The sequence below is a fragment of the Carassius gibelio genome, chromosome A23 (assembly GCF_023724105.1).
Source record: "Carassius gibelio isolate Cgi1373 ecotype wild population from Czech Republic chromosome A23, carGib1.2-hapl.c, whole genome shotgun sequence".
In the NCBI taxonomy this organism is placed as follows: domain Eukaryota; kingdom Metazoa; phylum Chordata; class Actinopteri; order Cypriniformes; family Cyprinidae; genus Carassius; species Carassius gibelio.
In genome coordinates, this window is record NC_068393.1 from 17,742,501 (window position 1) to 17,755,488 (window position 12,988).

At 38.4% G+C, this 12,988-nt stretch overlaps 1 protein-coding gene across 7 annotated transcripts in view; it reads right to left on the reverse strand.

The window, feature by feature from the left end:
• Positions 1–12,988, reverse strand: part of LOC127944769 (calmodulin-binding transcription activator 1-like) — a 355,510-nt gene that overhangs the window by 135,249 nt on the left and 207,273 nt on the right. For all 7 annotated transcript variants that reach the window (XM_052541008.1, XM_052541007.1, XM_052541006.1 and 4 more), the window contains one exon: positions 5,330–5,465. In XM_052541008.1, the coding sequence (XP_052396968.1) occupies positions 5,330–5,465 (136 nt within the window). The remainder of the gene's footprint in view (positions 1–5,329; positions 5,466–12,988) is intronic.

The window sequence follows — 12,988 nt, forward strand, 5'->3', positions numbered from 1 at the left end:
CAACATGAACATATAACCATATCTGCATTTGTTACCACAGAAACCACAAACAAAAAGCGCTATTCTACACTGCTCAAAACTCATGTTTGAATCATGCTTTCCATCCTTCACTCATTCTTTAAATATGAAAATGTGCTTACAGACTTTGATTAAAAAGCACAAGACTGTCATTGCAAAGTTGGAATTGTCCCATTTTATAGGAACAGACACCGTCATTATTGGCTACTTTCCCAGAAGACAGTCCCCGTCCTCTGTAAAATGCACTGCACACATCTGAATATTTGGGTTGAACTGTTCTGGAACAGTGTTGTAAATACAATGTAACCACTGATTTCTAGTTGTGTTCTCTTTTGGAAGGCCATACAAAGTAGTTTCGCGTTCAATGAAACACACAGCGTCTCCACGACATGGCGCTGTCGGCAGCAACGAGATTAAAGTTACGCCATCTTTCTATGCGTGAACATTTGGGCGGTGTTATGCAAATCTTCCAACATGGTGACGTAGACATGTGGGGGCATGTTAGAACAAGCCGTTTTAGGTAGGCGTTGTTGACTTTTCCTTCATAAAGAATATCTCATTGGATTTGAGACATTACTCTTTGCAACTTTACATATCTTCTTTATGCACTAGGAGCTTGTAACAGTCCAAAGAGAAAGGAGAAATTGAAATAGCATGATATGACCCATTTAACATATATCGTCTTCCTTTCAATCAGGCCTTTAGCAATTTAAGTAATGTCTTTGACTTTCTTTCTAAAGGCAAACAAGGTCATAGAACATTAGAAAAGTACTGATTTTACACAGGACAAAATCTGAAAATGACTAAAGTTTACCTTGACAATAATAAATTGCATAAAATAGTAACAAGTACAGTATAAGGTCCAAGACAGGAGAACTGATCAACCAGATAATGAAAGAGAGAGAGAGAGAGCAGATTTAGAGGTAGAAATAGTCACTATTGTTCCTCAACCACCACTATGTTAACTGTTAATGTACTTTGTTAATAAAGAATTAGATCAGAATCAACTCTGATATCAAAATTGTATCTGATAATATTGTGCTTGAAAAATGTATAATGCATGACTGTCAAGGTAGGACAACCCCCTAATGTCCTTAAAAGATGTCTGAGGTTTTCTTTTCTTCTTTATTTTTAAATTTCCTGTAAATCTGCTTTGGGACTTAGGAACAATGCTATGTAAAAAGTGCCACCCAAATACAAACTGAACTGTGATGATCCCTCAAGTCAGCCAGAATTTACAGCACATAAACAAAGAGTTGAGATCAGCTTATCTGTGCATGTCACACTTAACTTTTCCACTTTTCAGCATTTGTCCTACAACAACATTCATCAGATTCACCCACTGAATTGATGGTGCTAAAAAGCCATCTAATAGAAAGACAAAACAGCTATCCTTGAAAGCGGTTAGGTAGCCAGGAATTATTAGGAATATAGATGAGTCTGCTGTAAACTGAGATCATGGGTGGTTGACTTCCTGATTAGACATTTTCAGCTGAGGGACAGACGAGGAAGATGTCAGCTACAACCAGGAAAGAAACTAGATAGCCAGTAACAGACATGCCTTTTCTGGTGGCCCTGTTGTATTATGTGAATGATCAAGAGGAGGAAGGGGGGGATGCTCATCTATCTCATCGTCTGCACTCTCACCTGAAGTGATGGGGAGACATCAGGAAGCCAGGCTGCTATTTCACGCCCTGTTAAGTACTAATGCTGTAACACACGTCTTGCTCCAATTTTAGGGAACAAGGAGTTTTACTGTGTATGGTTCTATAGAGAGAGAGAGAAAAGGGAGATAGTGAAAGAGGGTTGGGTGAGCACCTCAGTCGTCACTTAAAGGAATTGTCATGTAGCCCGGAGACACAGAGTTTTACCAGCCCTTGTTTCAAACACACAAAGCCCACACTATATGACACCTCTCGTTCACACACCACTCCTGGAGAAAAAGCCCTCAGTGAAACGGCTCTGAAGGTGAAGGTCACGTCGTTTATTTGCGTTTGCAGTAAACAGGTCTGAGGCAGACTGATAGGGCAAGGTTATTATTCCTGAAGAGCACAGCTCTGATTGATCGCTCTTCGCTCGGTCTGGGGTGCGCTGGGAGGACGTACTGAGTGGCTGCTCCCTTATTATACTGCTGCTCATAGCGGGAGGAGAAAAACACAGGAGCGTCCGTGTCCAATCGCTGCTGGAGCCATCTGATCAGAGGCCTCATTATAATTCACCTATGGAGATGTGGCCATTTGACTGTAGTCTCTTCATAAACACAGAGGGGGATTTCTTAAAGTGATAGTTTACTCAAAAATAGGGCTATAACTAAAAATCATTTTGAAAATTAATTAATCTATTGATTATTTCTTCAGTTATTCAAATAAAAATGTCCATTGTTTAAATTTTCTTGCCCACTATTGTTCTTCAAACAAGTAGCAAACTGAAGGCTATTAAAAATAAATACTGAATCTATACCATTCATTTTTTTATGCCTATGCCGTAATCTTGCCCAATTCCTAAAATCAACAACTACGTTAATAACTATTAATAAGCAGCAAATTAGGAGCTTAGTGAGGTAAAAATTTGTAGTTAATGGTTTGTAAATAGCAAGAATTGTACCTTAAAGGGATAGATCACCAAAAAATGAAAATTTTATGTTTATCTGTTTACCCCCAGTGCATCCAAGATGCAGGTGACTTTTTTCCTTCAGTAGAACACAGAGATTTTTTACTCACACTGTTGCAGTCTGTCAATTATATAATGGAAATGGATGGGAATCAAGGCTTTGAGAGACAAAAAACCATACACAAACAAAACCAAATTAAACCCTGCGGCTCGTGACGATACACTGATGTGTAAAGACACAAAATGATCGGTCTGTGTAAAAAACTGAACAGTTTTTATATAGCTTTTTTTTACCTCTGATTTTCACCGCAATGTCTGAACTGTCCTGAGTGCATTCTCAACAGCTGGCGCATGACGCGTCTTCTTCTTCTTGCTTTACGATGGATCGCAGACTTATAAGTGCACTACCGCCATCTATCTCTCAAATGGACCATTGACACCCCTAACTAAGACTGTAGATAGAGTGGTCCACTTGAGAGATAGATAGCGGTAGTGCACTTATAAGTCTGACATCCGCCGTAAAGCAAGAAGTAGAAGAAGACGTACTCAGAACAGTAAGTACTAATAAGAAGTCAAATTGATAGCATTTTCAATTATTATTATTATTATTATTATTATTATTATTACTACTTATTTCAGCATTACCCCAACATTTTAATTGTTATTATTCGCTCACCCATTTGTCATTTCAAACCATTAGACTTACTTTCTTGCATGAAACACCAAACAAAATGTTCCTGTATTCTCTATCAGAATGTCCAGCTGGTTTTATCCAGAGAAAGCTGTGGATACATTTTACTGTGAGAAAAAGAACAACTTGAACCTTCCTTCAAACATCTCCCTCTGTCTGATCCCTTTAAGCCTGCTGCGAGCTAGGAAGTGTTCGCACTGTGCACTCTTTTTTCTCTGCTTGCCAGACATGCAATTTTCTGCTGAGTCCACCCTAGTACCCAAAGCCTTCTTGCCACCCTTCTGAAATTATCCCACTGTAAGCCACAGCCATTTACACAGGAAAAAACATATGGAGGCATGTTAGAGGATAAGCCTGCAAGATGACAGCAGGCGGTGCTGGCTGAAAGATATAAAGGAAGGAGACAGAGAGAAAAGAAAAGAGAGAAGGGTTTATTTGAGTGTTTCTTCAGCTCAATGAGTGAGTTCAACTCAAAGTTACCTCAGCTCAAACGAGATCTTTTAGTAGAATTCAGCATGTGTGTGGGTCAGAGATGATAGAGGCCTATAAAGATCTTTGCAGCATTTCTCACATATATCTGAACTTTAAAAGACTCTGCTGGTTGGTACGGTACATTGAGAAACTTTTACCACTGCAAATGTCCTTTAAGGAACAGTTCCCCCAAAAATTTCATTTTTCTATGGAACACAAAAAGAGATGATCTGCTAAATCATCCAAGCCACAAACATCTGCCATATTTATATGTACCACAAAAGCACAAGAAAAGTAGCTACATTTCAAGTCATCCACACAGTCATTTAATAGCTTTGTGTAAGGAATATTTACAAATTTAAGCCAATAACCAAACACTCTCAAATAATGCCAAATGTCATGGTTGTTGCATGTCTTGTACTGTATGTAAATAAGCAATTCAATAAAAAAATATTGGTGTAGGATTTACTGTGAAACACTCAGAAATTGCTAGTAAATTTAGCTAATAATTAAAAAAAAAATGCTAAGTATGTTCCGCCATTTTTATGTCTAAAAAAATCTGTTCGCAACATTGTATGGAAAACAGAAGTGTCAACATTTAGCTAAACATTGTGTATGATGCTAATTCATAATGGTTTGGCCAACATGAGTGATTTCCTCTTGACCGAACTAAACCTTAAAAGCTAAAGCTTGTAAATTGAATGGATAAATGGTGGAAACTCCAAACTTCCTCTGAAACATCTGCTGTCAGAAAATGCACTGCCAAAAAATGATTGGCAGAGATTTGGTTGTTAAGTGAGGTCTGTTCACTGTCTAATGAGAGCTCCACGAAGAGAGAGCAAGCAGAGAATAAATGCACATCTTGGCAAGTGTTTCTAATATTCTGTGTGTGCGTCAATTATATGACTGTATAATTTGAGTTTGGTTTCACATATGCAGAACAACATCACATGACCTCAGCTTGCTCAACTATCCAGAGGACACAATACAAAATGATAGATACTCAGTTCAAACACCAAAAAACAAAAGAGTGAAACTCTGGATAAAGCACCCACGCTGTTTGGTGAGTGAGTATATGTGTGTATGAGTGGAGATAAATCAAAGAGCGCTCTCTCTCTCTCTCTCTCTCTCTCTCTCGCACACACACACACAGCGGGACTGTGTCAGGGCACGGAAAAGCAGAAAAGGGCCCTGCAGTCTACCTGTGATGGCAGTGCATGGTTCCCAGCATGGGGGAAGATTAATGCCGGCACTCTGGAGCAGAGCAAACATCCCAAGCTTAATAAGGTACAAACAATTGCTTCCATTTTGTTTGCTATCAAGGGAAAACTAAACTTGGGCTGCTGAGGTGTATTTTTTCATTCTCAAATGTGGACTAGAAAAGTTGGAGCTGACTTGGGGACTTGCAGTGCTTGTGCAACAACAACAACCACAAAACCACGGGTTTCTTTTCTTAAGTGCACCCATTATTTGCACCCCAACGATTTCAAAGAGAGTTGATGGGTTTGTGTGCACTATGGTGCAAACAAATGGCCTCACCTCCACTCCTTGTACTTTGAGCTTCATGTGATCCTCCCGCGTGGTCTTCCCATCTTTCCTTTTTTTCCAGCAGTAGCCGTCCTTTCTGTACTTCACCTTCTTCCTATTGTAGAGGATCATCGACCCATTCTGTGGCCTAGATCCAGAAGTGAGGGATGGGGTGGATGGAAGAAAGAAAGAAGATGGGGTTGGGTGGGGAAGGAGAGGGAGAGGGAGAGAATTTTAGTGCTGTGGAACTCGTTCCGCAGAAGTACAAAGAAGGCTGACTCAAGGCAAAGAGAGAAGCAGTGGTGCACTAGTGTATACGGGTCACACACTTGTGCACACACCTCACACACTTGTATACAAGTGTTCATGGCCATGCAGAGTTTAAAAAAGGCTTGAAGTTGCCATGAAATGGAATTTGAAACCCACACTACCTCTGTAATGTGACTTACAGTTTAACATCTTAAATAGACATATCCCTTGCAGAATCTGCAATATGTTTAGCATTTTTAAACAAAACGAATCATATGCTTTTCAGAAAATACTTCTATGCTATTGCTCAAAAATATGGAGCCACTAATGATTTCTAATTTTAATTCTTTTAAGGTGCTATATATTGATCAAAAGCGACTTTTACAAAAGTTCTACTTGTATTAGTAGAAGACTTCTACTTATATAATGTTACAAAACATTTCTATTTTAAACAAATTCTGCTCTTCTGAGCTTTTTTCATTTGATAAACTTTCATTTATCAAAGAATCCTAAAAATATATTAATAATTCCCACAAAAATATTAAGAAGCACAACTGTTTTCAACTGATAATGATAAGAAATGTGTCTTGATCAAAAAATCAGAAGGATCATATGACACTGAATACTTGAGTAAAGGCTGCCGAAAATTCTTCACCAGCACAGGAATACATTTTTTTTTTATAAAGAATAAAATAGCATTATTTTAATGCTCCCTCTAGAGCAAAATGCACCCTCTAGAGCATCTTTATGTATCACAGTGCACCTTAACATTGCGATTTTCTAGCAATTTCAAAACTATGAACACATTGAAGATATTAGTACTTTCTTATTATATGTCCCTGGTCTTACTGTGCATGGTTATTAAATGCATGTATAACCTGGTTAACATTGATTAATAGTCTGCAAGGCCTTCCTTCATTAAGACGAAAGTGAAAAATGTGATCCTGCATATTTAAAAACAAAACAAAAACAAACATCTTACAATGAATCATACATTAAGACCAGAAAAAAGTGTATTAAGAAAGTGCTGTTACCAGTAGCCAATTTTTATATTCCCCAGTTGTACCATTTGTAGCCTTTCTAAAACGTTTTCAAATAAGGTCAATTTTATATTCATGTCGAGTTAAATATATTAAAACTCAGCTTTGTTTGTCAAGGGAGAGAGAGAAATACAAACATTTCAAATAGACCTATGACCAGCAGCGCCTCGCTGATGCAAATGAACGGAGGAGCGTGTCCTGTGGGGAAAACATGCGCAAGAACATCCTCAACTTTCCATTCATAATTCATTCTCACTTTACCATCCCACTGCCCTCTAGTTGATAATGATACCATGTATGCATCTGAAGATCTCCCAGCTCGCTTCTCTTTATGACAGTACACATGTTTCCCAACAACTAATAACTGCAGAGCAAGGAGGCATCGCAAGAACAAACATTCGCACTTGGCCAATGTGTTATCTTTCTCACACACACACACACACACAAATCTACGAGGGCATGCACGATTAGTTAGCTAGCTACAGGTGCATGCATTAAGGTGCATCTATGGCTGACAGAGTCTGGCTGGGTCCCAGGAGGCTGCAGTTTTGTTGCGAGCAAGTTGGGAGTGTGGGAGTTGAGGTGCTTCAGCAGAGTCTCATCCATGAAACCAGCTGCTGCTAGCATCTGTTAGCCAGCCATCACTTTAGCCCAGCACGGCAGGAAACATATTATACTTCTATCTCTCTCACACACACACATACACACACACTCATACTCCCCACATACCCAAACAGTGCTGCCTCTCTGGACACGGCAAGTCATTGTCTGCCTGCATTGTCTTGTTTATTTTATCTTTTCTTTCTGGTGAATATTTATTTATAATACCGCATACATCAGTTTGCAGCTTAGCTCATGGGGCGTCTTGTTTATCTTGCAATTGCTCATCAATCATTTCTGGGGATGAGTCTCAGGGGCTGATGGGGCCCCTCTATCCCCGCACTATGGCCCCTGACAGCACCTTTTAATTATAGATGCCATTCAAAATCTGTCATGCACAATCCTCTCTCATTCTCCCTCAACCAATTTGACAAGTGCCATGGGTAGTTACTATGTCTGTTTGGCCATCTTGCTTTCATTCCTGCTTTTTATAAAACCACAATTTGTCATGTGTTGACCTTAACACTAATTAATTCTGATTCTAATCCCATCTCCTATCTCTCTCTCTTTCTCTGTTTCATGTCATCATCATCCCGATGCTGCTTTCATTCAACGCACTGGGCTTTTCTGTGTGAATGTCATTCTGAAAGACTTCCTGCTGCTCCGCATTCATTCTCTCTCTCTTTTGGTTTCTTGGTAAGCCAGGGACCATGTCAGCACTGTTTAAAGGGATAGTTCACCTTCAGTTGCTGGTCCCCACTGACTTGCATAGTGTTTTTTGGGGTCATTAATCTGCTCGCTGTGATGCCTGCTGTGGGATTGAGCCTGAGATACAAGGGGGGGAAAAAACAGAATGGAAGACACTGGAGGAAAGAGTTTGGACCTTGAGTTACAGTAACCCTAATCAGATTTCAGTCTCTCCAAAAACAAAAACAGACATTACCATGTGGCACAGTTATATTTTGTCCACTTATTTACGAGAAGATTCCTTTTATTCCATCTATGTTATTTATAAATTGTCTATTTGCACCTGCTGGTCAATTTTGTAATTAAACAAAGTGATTAGTCACATGGCATGTATTTCAAATGGTGTACTTCCAGTGAGTCATGTCCCAGTCAAAGAAATGAATGGATATTTCATCTTCTGCCATGCAGTATTACACATTAATATCAGTAAAAACTGATGAACAAATCAGAAAAGACCGGAGGGGGACATGCATATATTGAGTGTTTAGTGGTAAGATGTAAACTGCTTCACTGACAGGCCTGTGATTAAAAATGTCTTTAATTAAACCCTAAATTCAAGGCATTTTTACATTCAAAAACACATTTTGTTCCTATGCCTGATTTCTAATGTTTGAGTAAACAGGCATAGAAACAAAACGTGTTCTTGAATTACACAAGAAATATAGCACACTCCAGCCAGCCTACTGTAAGACTGCTGAGACCATGGTCAACCTAAATGTACCTACAGAGCGAAACATAAAACAACAAACAATAACATCTTATAATGGATCCTTGTCCTACACAAGAATGAGTAAAGATTCATGAGCTGAAAATTCACAGGGGTCAGGGCCATCTCTAGCTTGGAAACAGCTTGTGGAATTGGGGTGAAGCTTGTAGGTCAAAGGTCTCTGTACTTTACTTATCAGTGGAGAGCACAAGTTACCCAATGTTGCTTTTATCCACTCAAAGACCTTCCTAATGCACCACTTTTCAATTTGAGGGAGTTGAAGGAGTGCACGGCCATCTTCTGGGGTGTGAGACAGACTGCGGGTCCAGCTTGTGAGATTTCTGTCTTACTCTCTGTGTACATAAGCCATTCAATTATACTTATCAGAATTATACATATTTATATGTTGCAGGGAAATGCCAACTACCCTGTGTTATCATAGCCCCATGACAGGAGGCCATGTGTCTCAGAGGCCTAAACGTTACAGATTAATATGGAAATGCAAAAAGCCTTTATTCAGAACAACTTACTGTGATTCAGTCTCAACAGGTTAGCTGAGAGAATAATCAGCTTCGGCCTTTAATCTGCACATGGGCTCATTCAGAATCTCAAGAGATCCTTCATTTACCAAAGCTAATAGCATCCACGCATTTTCTCATTATATTTCAAATTGATTTGTGAAAATTTTAATAAATGCAGGGAAAATGAACAGTGTGACAACAATTTAACCATAAAGTAAACTTTTTCATTTAGCAAATATAAAATGTAACCCTTCCACAGTAGTACTTGAATAATTTCCCTTGGCAGTATGTGGGAAGTCTTTTGACTATACTTGGCTGTAAGGCCCAAAAATGTATTAATTTAACTGAAAATGTCTGAGAAATGTCTGTTTCTGGATTCCACTTGAATTCCACTCAACTCAGTCTCTATTGTTTCATCCTTTTAAACTCAAAAACTTCTATTTGTGAATAGTGTGCTTGTGCTTTCTTGGTGTGAAATAGTTTGATATTTTCTTCTTTAATGCAATAGCATTCATGCATTTTTAAGTGTCCAAAAACATTTTGAGACCGCTGTATGCTCTGAACATGATGCATCCAAATGCAAAGTATCTGAATTATGATTGCTGTAACTTATGCTGAAGAAAAGTCATCAAAACACATTAGAGAGGGTGAAATGTTTGGCTGGGTTATCCAGTGCTACTAAAACAGCAGACCAGGCAGCTCCTCTAAAGTGCTACAATTCCCTTGGAAAGAAGAGGCTGTTTGATTAATGCAACACTTGTTGTTTTTCTCTGCTTTCTACCTGTAAGTATATGTGTGTGAGAAAGAGAGAAAGCAAGTGAGCTTTTGAAGATCCGGGAGGTAAGCAGGCTGAAGCCAAGCACCACAGGAGGGAGTGAGCATGTGCTGTCATCAATTACACATCAGGCTTTCAGACGCAAACAACTTCTAACGTCCAGCTACCACCAACTGACATTTATACAAACATAGACACCGATACTCACACACAGAATCATTCATGCAAACACATAATGTGCACCACAAGACATGATATAAAATAAATACTGATACATGCCTAGATACTCATCGGTGCTTACTCACAAAATATTCACACACTCTGAATAAGAAAGAAAGCATAAACAGTATCCAGAGCAGATGCCCATCACACACACACACAGCAGCCTGTCAATCTCTACTGAATCAGCATTCAGCATAACATACCCCCAAGTCATAATGACAGCCTCAGGAAGAGTGATGCATCACAACTTTCTACACAAACACACACGCACACACACGGTTCACACAGGTTTGAGGTTATAATGAATAAAAAAATAAATGATTTAGGCTTCAATGTAAACCATGTTCAAACCTATACAGTTTGTGAATTATGACTTCTCAGGCAGTTTTCCTGAAGAAATTATTACAGGAGATTTTTAGGCTTGAATAGAATGTCAACTATCTTAAAGTAATTTCAAACAAAACACCAAACCACTAAGGTTTATAACGTGTATAATACACTCTATATAATATAAAAATGTACAATCTAAAACATTACATAGATTATTTTCCGTTTTCAACACTGAAAAAAAAAATATTCTTGAACACAAAATCAGCAAATCAGAATGATTTCTGCAGGATCATGTGACACTGATGACTGAAGTAACTCTTAGTCACTGCCAAAAACTCTTTGCTTTGTAATCACAGAATTAAGTTAGATTTTAAATGACATGAAGATAGAACAAAGTTATTTTAAATTGTAATATTTGTCAATATTACCGTTTTCCTGTATATATGATCGAATTAATCACTTTTACATAAAGAATTCTAACCCACATGCGCAACTGTGCAACTACATTCACTCAAAATCACACCAAGGAATGCTGAGAAGTCAAAGTTACACAGTAAATGCTAAGTCTGACCTCTGTGGCTGGTGGGCTTATAAACTCTCCCTTTCTCTCTTTCATATCTTATTTCCTGTGAACCAATGCTTGTCCCTTCCAGCATAAAACAGATGTTCTTGGCATGGTTATCACGATGGGAAAAAGGAGAGACAATTTAAAAACAATATAAATTACAGTGATTCACACAGTGTCTCACCACTCCTAGATCTACTGGGTTGGATAAGAGATGGTGGGGGGAGGGGCCTCGGTAGAAGGGAAGTTCAGTGATGTCACTGATATTCAGACCTCAGAGAGACAGATCCAGACATATAGAGGGAGACTGCAATGGCAGCCTGGGTTCCAAAGCAAAAATGCTATTCACTTTTTTCATAGGGAAAATAATTTTCAACAAAAAATGTCTAAGGTCAGATTTAAAATGAGGTTGTGCAGTGATGAAATCATGTATGTTTAGGTTAAGGCAGGGGTAGTCAAGTTTGGTCCTAGAGAGCCGCAGTCCTGCAGAGTTCAGCTTCAACCCTAATCAAAAAACACCTTAACAAGCTCATCAATGTCTGTCATCAGGGTCTAAAAATCTAAATTGTTTATCCATAAAATTATAAAAATGCATTGATACAAATTTTCAATTTTTTTTTTTTTAGCTGTAAATACATGGTGATTTTAAATTTTAAATGTTGTAATCTGTCAAAATTATACATTTGAGCATTAGTCAAAACATACAAAAATGTAATTTTTTTGCCTTTAAACATTATGTACTAATGCCTATATAAACAGTGAAACCAGGCTGGGGACGCATAGGTCATTCCCCCCTAAAAATACAAATAAATAAGTATTTATATTTGTCTTCTCCGATTTTTATAATTTTTCTTCAAACCATGTTGTGTATTAGTCAATTATTGATGGATTGTTTTTAAATTTCCAATGAGAAAATGAATGGGAAACATACATCTTGTTCCAAGGCCACTGAAAATGTATCCAGTTACCTTTTATGCTCTTTCAGTGATAGGACTACACGGTTCTCCATTCCATAGTGCAGGGTGTTAGCAAGCAGGCCTGCTGGGCTGTTCTCTCTGTTGAGGAATGACACTGTAGCCAGCTTTAATTAAAGCTTTTGAAGAGCAGGCAGGCGGGCATGAATAAATCACAGAATAGGCTAGCATCAAAGCATTGGTCGATGTGGCTCGAGAAGCTGCGTCTGTGTGGGGTGGGCGCTACATTGGTCTCATTCTTCAAACTTGCCTCTCTCACCCTGTCCAGCACCTCCCACTGGGAAGCAAATTCATTTCTCTCGACTGTTTGACAAAATGTTGTCCAAGTTCCCCTGATCTCAGAGGACCAGCGATGTTACAGCAGGACATGGGTTCAAATATGTGTTTTTGTGTAGCAAGTTACACATTTGATGTATTATAATTGATTTAGAAATTTTGGAAAAAAGAATGAAAGTGGTGCTTCCAATAATATATGAAAAATTCCTTGTGAAATTTCCACACAAACCATGCGACGATACATAGCATTACTTTCTTAACACAATTACTTTATAATTTATCACCCTAAATTAATATGTTAAACTGACATCCCTTAACATGACTGAAACATTTTATTATTATATTTCTGACTGCACAGGCTTAGTGTTATTTGCTAATGTTAATGAAAAGCAACTGCGGTTTTTGGTTTTAGTGCTTATAGCCAGTGGGATTCTTATATATGAGATATATCTCCTGCTTGGAGCGCGCTGTTTTCTGTCTGATTTCCTGCAGCCGGTAGTTATTATGACATTTGGTGAAGAGGATATTTTGTACTATCAATATAACATGGGTGTGCGGAAATTGCTTACTACCTAATTTCGCGTAGCAGCTTGCAAATATCTTAACCCTCCAGAGATTTTTCTGCACTCCTGCTAAGAATAGCCTTGCAATTAAATCTAAAAATGC